Here is a 12441-nt window from a genome sequence, read left to right as displayed (position 1 = left end):
CTGTTCACGTTTCTCGTAGGTTCACGCCGATGGAGCTGAACATTGTACACAGCTACGTCGTTGAAGCACTCATCTGCTTGCACACTCGTGTGCTCCAGAAGCTGCCAGACCTAGTGAGAGGCCTTCCCACCTTGGCCTCCGTCCTCAGACGAAAAGTCAAGAACGCACGCGTTCGAGCTGGGTGGGAGTCTGCCCTGGAGGAGAGTGGACTGGGAAGAGAAGACAGCACAGCCCTTTGCACCTTCTTCATCGCCTACGGGGACAAGGCAGAGTACTGCACTGCTAAGGTGAGGCAGATGCACATTCGGGATGTCACACTCTTGATCACTAACATGGTCAAGAACCAGGCCCTGCGGAATGCCTTGCTAAAGGCAGTTCAGCTCACAGAGGAGGGCAGAGCAGAAAGAGCCCCACAGAGCAACAGTCGTCTGTGAAACCCTGATGACATCAGCCAGAAACCGACCTGTTACCTTGACCTGGTGGCCCCACTTACGCAGCTTCTTCCGCAAGTGGAGAAAACTGTTATCATTTCTCAGAGGTTTATTTTTATAGCCAAAGGGGAGGCAATTAGAGAAATGACGGTAGGGCCAGGCGGTGGTGCAACTGGTTAACACTTACATGATAGGGCACAAGGATGTCGGTTCAAGCCCCTGGTCCCCACCTGCAGGGGGAGAGCTTCAAGAGTGATGAGAAAGGGCTTCAGCTGGCTCTCTGTTCTTTATTTCAGCTTCCCTCTCAGTTTCTGTCTCTATCCAATAATAAATAAATAAATAGTGGCCCAGGAGATGGTGCAGTGGATAACATGTTGGACTCTCAACATGAGGTTCTGAATTCAACCCCTGGCAGCACATTTACCAGAGTGGTGTGTGGCTCTTTCTCTATTTCCTCCTATCCCTTTCATTAATAAATAAAATGTCAAAAATAAATAATATTTTTAAAAGATATGATGGTAGGGAGTAAGGAGGTATCACAGCAGGTTAAGCACAGGTGGTGCAAAGCGCAAGGACCGGCATGAGGATCCTGGTTTGAGCTCCCGGCTCCCCACCTACAGGGGAGTCACTTCACAGGCGGTGAAGCAGGTCTGCAGGTGTCTGTCTTTCTCTCCCCTCTCTGTCTTCCCCTCCTCTCTCCATTTCTCTCTGTCCTATCCAACAACAAATGACATCATCAACAACAATAATAACTACAACAATAAAACAACAAGGGCAACAAAAGGGAGTAAATAAATATTTTTTTAAAAATAAATAAAAGAGGGAGTCGGGTGGTAGTGCAGCGGGTTATGCCGCCGACCACCCAACTGGGGGCTCAGCAGGCCGATCCAGGGAGAATGAGACTTATAGGTGGGAGGTGGATTCGGCGCGACAGACAACACTGAGACACATGAGTTTCAATGCTGCTGCTCTTTTATGACCAGGCTTACCGCAACCAAAGCAGTTCAGGTCTTTGTCTGACCGCCCACCCCCATAAGTAGTCTTGATAAATTTGGTAATGGGGGTACGATGCATTGCAGCTGCATATGCCATTCCCTGTACCACCGCAGGTGAGGCATCAGCACAGGCTCGTATGTAATCCTGTAGGGACCCTGTCCTACGTATGGGACGAATTAGGTCCCGACACAGCTGATTGGCATTTTCCCAAGCCAATTGCTTTAATAATATGGCTGTCCCTTCACTTTGGGGCATCATCCTATTTATGGCTTCTTCTAACCTAGCAATGAAACTCTGATAAGGTTCCTCAAGTGACTGCTGGATACCTGCTAAGGCAGTACCTGTTGTTCCCGCAGGTGGAATGGCTCTCCATGCCAAAACAGCATTTGTAGTGATTTCCTTCAATACCTGTTTTGGTATTTTTACTTGTGCCTGCTGTTTTATGAAGTCTCCTGTACCCAACATCATGTCCATTGTGGGAGATTTACCTCTCCTGCCTGATATGCTCTTTTTTACTGAGTCTTTACATCTTTCCTCATAATCAGTGCGCCACAAAACATAATCTCCTGGGCTAAGCACCGATCTGGCTGTTTGATGCCAGTCACTCGGGGTTAGCCATTGGCTAGCCACCAAATCTACCAGTTGCAATGTAAACGGCGCGGACGGCCCTGAGGCTTTGACGGCCGCTTGCAACTCCTTTATGGTTTTCAATGCCAATGGTTCCCATTCAGCTTCCCCTCCGTCCTCATTAAAATCAAGGGCAACAACAGGGAAACTGAAAGTAAGATCACCTGTCCTGCGAGCCTCCTGAGCAGCAGCATTGAAACTCATGTGTCTCAGTGTTGTCTGTCGCGCCGAATCCACCTCCCACCTATAAGTCTCATTCTCCCTGGATCGGCCTGCTGAGCCCCCAGTTGGGTGGTCGGCGGCAGGGTTAAGCACAGGCGGCGCAAAGTAAAAGGACCAGCGTAAGGATCCCGGTTCGAGCCCCTGACTCCCCACCTGCAGGGGAGTCACCACACAGGCAGTGAAGCAGGTCTGCAGGTGTCTGTCTTTCTCTCCCCCTCTCTGTCTTCCCTTCCTCTCTCCACTTCTCTCTGTCCTATTCAACAACAATGACATCAATAACAATAACAACTACAGGGCAACAAAAGGGAATATATTTTTTAAAAAAGATATAATGGTGAATTCACACAATGTCTAGATTATGTGTAGCAATGCAACAGAATGAAGTTCTCTGAACTTGTAGATATGTGAATTATCACCAATATAGTTGTGACTCTGAGACATGTAAAGGGAGCCCAGGTGGGGCAGGGGTGGAGCTCTTGTAGATAATGTGAATTATCACCAGTGTAGTTGTGACTCTGAAACATGTCAAGGGAGCCCAGGTGGGGCAGGGGTGGAGCTCTTGTAGCTTTGTGTGTGGTGCAGGGGTGTAGCCAGCAGGCTCACCAAGGACAGTCGTCAGGGCTTTGTGTGTGTAGGGGTGTAGCCAGCAGGCTCACCAAGGACAGTCTTCAGGGCTTTGTGTGTGTGGTGCAGGGGTGTAGCCAGCAGGCTCACCAAGGACAATCTTCAGGGCTTTTTGTGTGTGTGGATGCAGGGGTGTAGCCAGCAGGCTCACCAAGGACAATCTTCAGGGCTTTGTGTGTGTGGTGCAGGGGTGTAGCCACAGGCTCACCAAGGACAATCTTCAGGGCTTTGTGTGTGTGCAGGGGTGTAGCTAGCAGGCTCACCAAGGACAATCTTCAGGGCTTTGTGTGTGTGTGCAGGGGTGTAGCCAGCAGGCTCACCAAGGACAATCTTCAGGGCTGTGTGTGTGTGTGTGCAGGGGTGTAGCCAGCAGGCTCACCAAGGACAATCTTCAGGGCTTTGTGTGTGTGTGCAGGGGTGTAGCCAGCACGCTCACCAAGGACAATCTTCAAGGCTTTGTGTGTGTGTGTGAAGGGGTGTAGCCAGCAGGCTCACCAAGGACAATCTTCAGGGCTTTGTGTGTGTGTGTGTGCAGGGTTGTAGCCAGCCGGCTCACCAAGGACAATCTTCAGGGCTTTGTGTGTGTGTGCAGGGGTGTAGCCAGCAGGCTCACCAAGGACAATCTTCAGATTTTTTTGTGTGTGTGTGCAGGGGTGTAGCCAGCAGGCTCACCAAGGACAATCTTCAGGGCTTTGTGTGTGTGGTGCAGGGGTGTAGCCAGCCGGCTCACCAAGGACAATCTTCTGGGCTTTGTGTGTGTGTGTGCAGGGGTGTAGCCAGCAGGCTCACCAAGGACAATCTTCAGGGCTTTGTGTGTGTGTGTGCAGGGGTGTAGCTAGCAGGCTCACCAAGGACAATCTTCAGATTTTTGTGTGTGTGTGTGCAGGGGTGTAGCCAGCAGGCTCACCAAGGACAATCTTCAGATTTGTGTGTGTGTGTGTGCAGGGGTGTAGCCAGCCGGCTCACCAAGGACAATCTTCAGGGCTGTGTGTGTGTGTGTGTGTGTGTGTGTGTGTGTGTGTGTGTGTGTGTGCAGGGGTGTAGCCAGCCGGCTCACCAAGGACAATCTTCAGAGCTTTGTAGTGTGTGTGCAGGGGTGTAGCCAGCAGGCTCACCAAGGACAATCTTCAGGGCTTTGTGTGTGTGTGTGCAGGGGTGTAGCCAGCAGGCTCACCAAGGACAATCTTAAGGGCTTTGTGTGTGTGTGTGCAGGGGTGTAGCCAGCAGGCTCACCAAGGACAATCTTCAGGGCTTTGTGTGTGTGTGTGTGTGCAGGGGTGTAGCCAGCAGGCTCACCAAGGACAATCTTCAGGGCTTTGTGTGTGTGTGTGCAGGGGTGTAGCCAGCAGGCTCACCAAGGACAATCTTAAGGGCTTTGTGTGTGTGTGTGCAGGGGTGTAGCCAGCAGGCTCACCAAGGACAATCTTCAGGGCTGTGTGTGTGTGTGCAGGGGTGTAGCCAGCAGGCTCACCAAGGACAATCTTCAGGGCTTTGTGTGTGTGTGTGCAGGGGTGTAGCCAGCAGGCTCACCAAGGACAATCTTAAGGGCTTTGTGTGTGTGTGTGCAGGGGTGTAGCCAGCAGGCTCACCAAGGACAATCTTCAGGGCTGTGTGTGTGTGTGTGCAGGGGTGTAGCCAGCAGGCTCACCAAGGACAATCTTTAGGGATTTGTGTGTGTGTGTGCAGGGGTGTAGCCAGCAGGCTCACCAAGGACAATCTTAAGGGCTTTGTGTGTGTGTGTGCAGGGGTGTAGCCAGCAGGCTCACCAAGGACAATCTTAAGGGCTTTGTGTGTGTGTGTGCAGGGGTGTAGCCAGCAGGCTCACCAAGGACAATCTTAAGGGCTTTGTGTGTGTGTGTGCAGGGGTGTAGCCAGCAGGCTCACCAAGGACAATCTTCAGGGCTGTGTGTGTGTGTGTGCAGGGGTGTAGCCAGCAGGCTCACCAAGGACAATCTTTAGGGATTTGTGTGTGTGTGTGCAGGGGTGTAGCCAGCAGGCTCACCAAGGACAATCTTAAGGGCTTTGTGTGTGTGTGTGCAGGGGTGTAGCCAGCAGGCTCACCAAGGACAATCTTAAGGGCTTTGTGTGTGTGTGTGCAGGGGTGTAGCCAGCAGGCTCACCAAGGACAATCTTAAGGGCTTTGTGTACACCACTAGGACACAACAGCAGCCTGTCCTTTACCTTCTGGTGAGTGCGAACCAGCTCGCAATCTAATCAAATTCCAGAAAAGGGCTGGGGGCTAATGAATGGGGAGTGAGGAGGGAGCTGGGTAGTCCAAGCTAAGTTTGAAGGAAAACAGGGCGCAGAGACACGTGTAGTCACAGAGACACGTGTGTGTGTGTGTGTGTGTGTGTGTGTGTGTGTTGTGCAGTCAGACGGGTGATAAGCATCTATGAGCAGTCAGGCTGAGCAGACAGCTGAGGGCCAGGACCAAATGCGCCATTTCGCAGCTGCCACTGGGGCGCGGGTTACCTGCCGACACGTGTCCTGCAGAGCAGCATTTGCAGGAGCCACAACTCCCACCTTCTGCTCCCATGAAGGATTCTGGCCTAGAGGCCAGGTGACAGCGCACCTGGTGGAGCGCACATGTTACAATGTGCAAGGGCCCGGGTTCCACCCCCTGGCCGCCACCTGCAGGGGGAAAGTTTTTCAAGTGGTGAAGCGGGGCTGCAGGTGTCTCTCTCTGCCTCTCACCCTCCCTATCATCCACATTCCCCCTCGATTTCTGGCTGTCTCTGTCCAATAATTAAAGATAATTTTTAATATTTTTTTCCTTTTGTTGCCCTTGTTGTTTTAAAATAAAGATAATTTTTAAAAAAGGGAAAAAGAAATTTGGTCCAGGGTGGGGTAGACAGCATAGTGGTTCTGCAAAGAGTCTCTCGTGCCTGAGGCTCTGAAGTCCCAAGTTCAACCCCCTGCACCACCACAGGCTAAAGAAAAACAAAAACTTCTGGTCCACCCTCCCAGAGGGAGAACTGTCTGGGAAGAGGACAGAGGGCTCCGGACTCCAGCTCCGTCAGGACCCGGCGATGCAGATGTGTGGAATCTGCAGACATGGCTGCGGGCCGCAGGAGGCCGGGTGGACGAAACAACTGCCATGACTTGGAGCTAGAGCTGGAGACGGTGGACGGAACAACCGCTGTGTCCTGGAGCTGGAGATAGTGGACGGAACAACTGACGTGTCCTGGGGCTGGAGCTGGAGATAGTGGACGGAACACCCGCCGTGTCCTGGGGCTGGGGACAGTGGACGAAACACCCACCGTGTCCTGGGGCTGGGGACAGTGGGCGGAACACCCGCCGTGTCCTGGGGCTGGGGACAGTGGACGGAACCGCCGCGTCCTGGGGCTGGAGACAGTGGATGAAACACCCGCCGTGTCCTGGGGCTGGGGACAGTGGACGGAACCGCCGTGTCCTGGGGCTGGGGACAGTGGACGGAACACCCGCCGTGTCCTGGGGCTGGGGACAGTGGACGGAACACCCGCCGTGTCCTGGGGCCGGGGACAGTGGGCGGAACACCCGCCGTGTCCTGGGGCCGGGGACAGTGGACGGAACACCCGCCGTGTCCTGGGGCTGGGGACAGTGGACGGAACACCCGCCGTGTCCTGGGGCTGGGGACAGTGGGCGGAACACCCGCCGTGTCCTGGGGCTGGGGACAGTGGACGGAACACCCGCCGTGTCCTGGGGCTGGGGACAGTGGACGGAACCGCCGTGTCATGGGGCTGGAGACAGTGGACGAAACACCCGCCGTGTCCTGGGGCTGGGGACAGTGGACGGAACCGCCGTGTCCTGGGGCTGGGGACAGTGGGCGGAACACCCGCCGTGTCCTGGGGCTGGGGACAGTGGACGGAACCGCCGTGTCCTGGAGCTGGGGACAGTGGACGGAACACCTGCCGTGTCCTGGGGCTGGGGACAGTGGGCGGAACACCCGCCGTGTCCTGGGGCTGGGGACAGTGGACGGAACACCCGCCGTGTCCTGGGGCTGGGGACAGTGGACGGAACCGCCGTGTACTGGGGCTGGAGACAGTGGACGGAACACCCGCCGTGTCCTGGGGCTGGGGACAGTGGACGGAACACCCGCCGTGTCCTGGGGCTGGGGACAGTGGACGGAACACCCGCCGTGTCCTGGGGCTGGGGACAGTGGACGGAACACCCGCCGTGTCCTGGGGCTGGGGACAGTGGACGGAACACCCGCCGTGTCCTGGGGCTGGGGACAGTGGACGGAACACCCGCCGTGTGCTGGGGCTGGAGCTGGGGACAGTGGACGGAACACCCGCCGTGTCCTGGGGCTGGGGACAGTGGGCGGAACACCCGCCGTGTCCTGGGGCTGGGGACAGTGGACGGAACACCCGCCGTGTCCTGGGGCTGGGGACAGTGGGCGGAACACCCGCCGTGTCCTGGGGCTGGGGACAGTGGACGGAACACCCGCCGTGTCCTGGGGCTGGGGACAGTGGGCGGAACACCCGCCGTGTCCTGGGGCTGGGGACAGTGGACGGAACCGCCGTGTACTGGGGCTGGAGACAGTGGACGGAACACCCGCCGTGTCCTGGGGCTGGGGACAGTGGACGGAACACCCGCCGTGTCCTGGGGCTGGGGACAGTGGACGGAACCGCCGTGTCATGGGGCTGGAGACAGTGGACGAAACACCCGCTGTGTCCTGGGGCTGGGGACAGTGGACGGAACCGCCGTGTCCTGGGGCTGGGGACAGTGGGCGGAACACCCGCCGTGTCCTGGAGCTGGGGACAGTGGACGGAACACCTGCCGTGTCCTGGGGCTGGGGACAGTGGGCGGAACACCCGCCGTGTCCTGGGGCTGGGGACAGTGGACGGAACCGCCGCGTCCTGGGGCTGGAGACAGTGGATGAAACACCCGCCGTGTCCTGGGGCTGGGGACAGTGGACGGAACCGCCGTGTCCTGGGGCTGGGGACAGTGGACGGAACACCCGCCGTGTCCTGGGGCTGGGGACAGTGGACGGAACACCCGCCGTGTCCTGGGGCTGGGGACAGTGGACGGAACACCCGCCGTGTCCTGGGGCTGGGGACAGTGGACGGAACACCCGCCGTGTCCTGGGGCTGGGGACAGTGGACGGAACCGCCGTGTCATGGGGCTGGAGACAGTGGACGAAACACCCGCTGTGTCCTGGGGCTGGGGACAGTGGACGGAACCGCCGTGTCCTGGGGCTGGGGACAGTGGGCGGAACACCCGCCGTGTCCTGGAGCTGGGGACAGTGGACGGAACACCTGCCGTGTCCTGGGGCTGGGGACAGTGGGCGGAACACCCGCCGTGTCCTGGGGCTGGGGACAGTGGACGGAACCGCCGCGTCCTGGGGCTGGAGACAGTGGATGAAACACCCGCCGTGTCCTGGGGCTGGGGACAGTGGACGGAACCGCCGTGTCCTGGGGCTGGGGACAGTGGACGGAACACCCGCCGTGTCCTGGGGCTGGGGACAGTGGGCGGAACACCCGCCGTGTCCTGGGGCTGGGGACAGTGGACGGAACCGCCGTGTCCTGGAGCTGGGGACAGTGGACGGAACACCCGCCGTGTCCTGGGGCTGGGGACAGTGGACGGAACACCCGCCGTGTCCTGGGGCTGGGGACAGTGGGCGGAACACCCGCCGTGTCCTGGGGCTGGGGACAGTGGACGGAACCGCCGTGTCCTGGAGCTGGGGACAGTGGACGGAACACCCGCCGTGTCCTGGGGCTGGGGACAGTGGACGGAACACCCGCCGTGTCCTGGGGCTGGGGACAGTGGACGGAACACCCGCCGTGTGCTGGGGCTGGGGACAGTGGACGGAACACCCGCCGTGTCCTGGGGCTGGGGACAGTGGACGGAACACCCGCCGCGTCCTGGGGCTGGAGACAGTGGATGAAACACCCGCCGTGTCCTGGGGCTGGGGACAGTGGACGGAACCGCCGTGTCCTGGGGCTGGGGACAGTGGACGGAACACCCGCCGTGTCCTGGGGCTGGGGACAGTGGACGGAACCGCCGTGTCCTGGGGCTGGGGACAGTGGGCGGAACACCCGCCGTGTCCTGGAGCTGGGGACAGTGGACGGAACACCCGCCGTGTCCTGGGGCTGGGGACAGTGGGCGGAACACCCGCCGTGTCCTGGGGCTGGGGACAGTGGACGGAACCGCCGCGTCCTGGGGCTGGAGACAGTGGATGAAACACCCGCCGTGTCCTGGGGCTGGGGACAGTGGACGGAACCGCCGTGTCCTGGGGCTGGGGACAGTGGACGGAACACCCGCCGTGTCCTGGGGCTGGGGACAGTGGACGGAACACCCGCCGTGTCCTGGGGCTGGGGACAGTGGACGGAACACCCGCCGTGTCCTGGGGCTGGGGACAGTGGACGGAACACCCGCCGTGTCCTGGGGCTGGGGACAGTGGACGGAACCGCCGTGTCATGGGGCTGGAGACAGTGGACGAAACACCCGCCGTGTCCTGGGGCTGGGGACAGTGGACGGAACCGCCGTGTCCTGGGGCTGGGGACAGTGGGCGGAACACCCGCCGTGTCCTGGGGCTGGGGACAGTGGACGGAACCGCCGTGTCCTGGAGCTGGGGACAGTGGACGGAACACCTGCCGTGTCCTGGGGCTGGGGACAGTGGGCGGAACACCCGCCGTGTCCTGGGGCTGGGGACAGTGGGCGGAACACCCGCCGTGTCCTGGGGCTGGGGACAGTGGACGGAACACCCGCCGTGTCCTGGGGCTGGGGACAGTGGGCGGAACACCCGCCGTGTCCTGGGGCTGGGGACAGTGGACGGAACACCCGCCGTGTCCTGGGGCTGGGGACAGTGGACGGAACACCCGCCGTGTCCTGGGGCTGGGGACAGTGGACGGAACACCCGCCGTGTCCTGGGGCTGGGGACAGTGGACGGAACACCCGCCGTGTGCTGGGGCTGGGGACAGTGGACGGAACACCCGCCGTGTCCTGGGGCTGGGGACAGTGGACGGAACACCCGCCGTGTCCTGGGGCTGGGGACAGTGGACGGAACCGCCGTGTCCTGGGGCTGGGGACAGTGGACGGAACACCCGCCGTGTCCTGGGGCTGGGGACAGTGGACGGAACACCCGCCGTGTCCTGGGGCTGGGGACAGTGGACGGAACACCCGCCGTGTCCTGGGGCTGGGGACAGTGGACGGAACACCCGCCGTGTCCTGGGGCTGGGGACAGTGGGCGGAACACCCGCCGTGTCCTGGGGCTGGGGACAGTGGACGGAACACCCGCCGTGTCCTGGAGCTGGGGACAGTGGACGGAACACCTGCCGAGTCCTGGGGCTGGGGACAGTGGGCGGAACACCCGCCGTGTCCTGGGGCTGGGGACAGTGGACGGAACCGCCGCGTCCTGGGGCTGGAGACAGTGGATGAAACACCCGCCGTGTCCTGGGGCTGGGGACAGTGGACGGAACCGCCGTGTCCTGGGGCTGGGGACAGTGGACGGAACACCCGCCGTGTCCTGGGGCTGGGGACAGTGGACGGAACACCCGCCGTGTCCTCGGGCTGGGGACAGTGGACGGAACACCCGCCGTGTCCTGGGGCTGGGGACAGTGGACGGAACACCCGCCGTGTCCTGGGGCTGGGGACAGTGGACGGAACACCCGCCGTGTCCTGGGGCTGGGGACTGTGGACGGAACCGCCGTGTCATGGGGCTGGAGACAGTGGACGAAACACCCGCCGTGTCCTGGGGCTGGGGACAGTGGACGGAACCGCCGTGTCCTGGGGCTGGGGACAGTGGGCGGAACACCCGCCGTGTCCTGGGGCTGGGGACAGTGGACGGAACCGCCGTGTCCTGGAGCTGGGGACAGTGGACGGAACACCTGCCGTGTCCTGGGGCTGGGGACAGTGGACGGAACACCCGCCGTGTCCTGGGGCTGGGGACAGTGGACGGAACACCCGCCGTGTCCTGGGGCTGGGGACAGTGGACGGAACACCCGCCGTGTCCTGGGGCTGGGGACAGTGGACGGAACACCCGCCGTGTCCTGGGGCTGGGGACAGTGGACGGAACACCCGCCGTGTCCTGGGGCTGGAGCTGGGGACTGTGGGCGGAACATCCGCCGTGTGCTGGGGCTGGGGACGGAGCTGGGGACGTTGCTGGGGACGGTGGCACAGCGCGCTGCGCGAGGGAGCGGAGGAGCCAGCCCCGCGCCCTTGTCAGTCTGCAGATGAGTACGGCGCTCGCGAAGCCACACAGAGCACAAGACCATCCAGATCTGGTCCACGTCCGCGGCACCAACATCAGGGAAGCTTCCCGTGGCGGGAGGCGGACCGGGTGGTCGCAGCAGAATTGCTGTCGTGCCCCGCGGGCTCGGGGGTCGGCGCCAGGCCCAGAGCAGACCAGGCGGGAGAAACGCACGACCGCGCCAAGGCGGGGCCGGTACGGGGCAGCGCGGGCGCGGGAGGCGGGGTGGAGCTGGGGGTGCGGGAGGAGCGGGGGCGGGGCGGGGTGGGTGCGGGAGGAGCGGGGTGCAGGCGGGGTGGGTGTGGGCGGGGTGGGTGCGGACGGTGGGCGACGGGGTGGGAACCGGCGAAGAAGCGCGGCTGCAGGTCCCAGGACCCGGAAGTCCCACCCACTGGAGCTCCCGCGCGGGGCGGGGCGGAGCCGTTTCCGGCGGGCGGTCATGACGTCACTACTCCGCGCCCCGCGCGTCCCCTGCCCGCCGGACCGCAGGAGGGGCGTCGGGTCTCCGAGGCTCCGGGAAGGGCGCCGGAGCGCTGCAGGTTGGAGCGCCGCGCCTGCGGCAGCAAGAGGACGGAGGCGGCCGGCGGGCGGCGGGGAGCAGGCGCGGCGTCCCGGAGCTGCGGTACGGGGGCTGCGGGCAGGGAGGGGGAGCCGCGGGGAGGGGCCTGCGGGCGGGGCGGGGGAGCCGCGGGGAGGGGGCTGCGGGCCGGGGCGCGGGGGCCGCGGGGAGGGGGCTGCGGGCGGGGCGGAGGAGCCGCGGGGAGGGGGCTGCGGGCGGGGCGGAGGAGCCGCGGGGAGGGGGCTGCGGGCGGGGCGGGGGAGCCGCGGGGAGGGGGCTGCGGGCGGGAGCCGCGGGGCGGGGGGCTCCCGGGCGGGTGACTCTTGAGCTTGTGGGGGCCGGAACTAAATCTCCGCGGGCTCCAGGGCCTCCTTTCCGCAGCTGGTCCTGAGCATGCGCCCAGTAGACGGCCCCGCCCCCTCTGCGCCCCAGTAGACGGCCCCGCCCCTCTCCGCGCCCAGTAGACGGCCCCGCCCCTCTGCGCCCCAGTAGACGGCACCGCCCCTCTGCTCCCCAGTAGACGGCCCCGCCCCTCTGCGCCCCAGTAGACGGCCCCGCCCCTCTGCTCCCAGTAGACGGTCCCGCCCCTCTCCGCGCCCAGTAGACGGCCCCGCCCCTCTGCTCCCCAGTCGACGGCCCCGCCCCTCTGCTCCCAGTAGACGGCCCCGCCCCCTCTGCGCCCCAGTAGACGGCCCCGCCCCTCCGCTCCCCAGTAGACGGCCCCGCCCCTCTCCGCGCCTAGTAGACGTCCCCGCCCCTCTGCGCCCCAGTAGACGGCCCCGCCCCTCTGCTCCCAGTAGACGGCCCCGCCC

General features: G+C 62.3%; 2 protein-coding genes across 2 annotated transcripts in view; both read left to right on the top strand.

The window, feature by feature from the left end:
- The window catches only part of WDR53 (WD repeat domain 53), a 30114-nt gene extending 29975 nt beyond the window's left edge, over positions 1–139 (top strand). The window contains exon 4 of the mRNA XM_060172206.1: positions 20–139. Coding sequence (XP_060028189.1) covers positions 20–64 — 45 coding nt within the window. The 3' untranslated portion in view covers positions 65–139. The remainder of the gene's footprint in view (positions 1–19) is intronic.
- SMCO1 (single-pass membrane protein with coiled-coil domains 1) overlaps positions 1–929 on the top strand; it is a 19426-nt gene extending 18497 nt beyond the window's left edge. Inside the window, exon 3 of the mRNA XM_007537841.3 lies at positions 20–929. Coding sequence (XP_007537903.2) covers positions 20–434 — 415 coding nt within the window. The 3' untranslated portion in view covers positions 435–929. The remainder of the gene's footprint in view (positions 1–19) is intronic.
- The last annotated feature ends 11512 nt before the right edge of the window (positions 930–12441 follow it).

Source organism: Erinaceus europaeus, chromosome 14 (assembly GCF_950295315.1).
Source record: "Erinaceus europaeus chromosome 14, mEriEur2.1, whole genome shotgun sequence".
Taxonomy (NCBI): domain Eukaryota; kingdom Metazoa; phylum Chordata; class Mammalia; order Eulipotyphla; family Erinaceidae; genus Erinaceus; species Erinaceus europaeus.
Note: the sequence above shows the minus strand (reverse complement) of the source record. Positions and strands in the feature narration are given on the sequence as shown.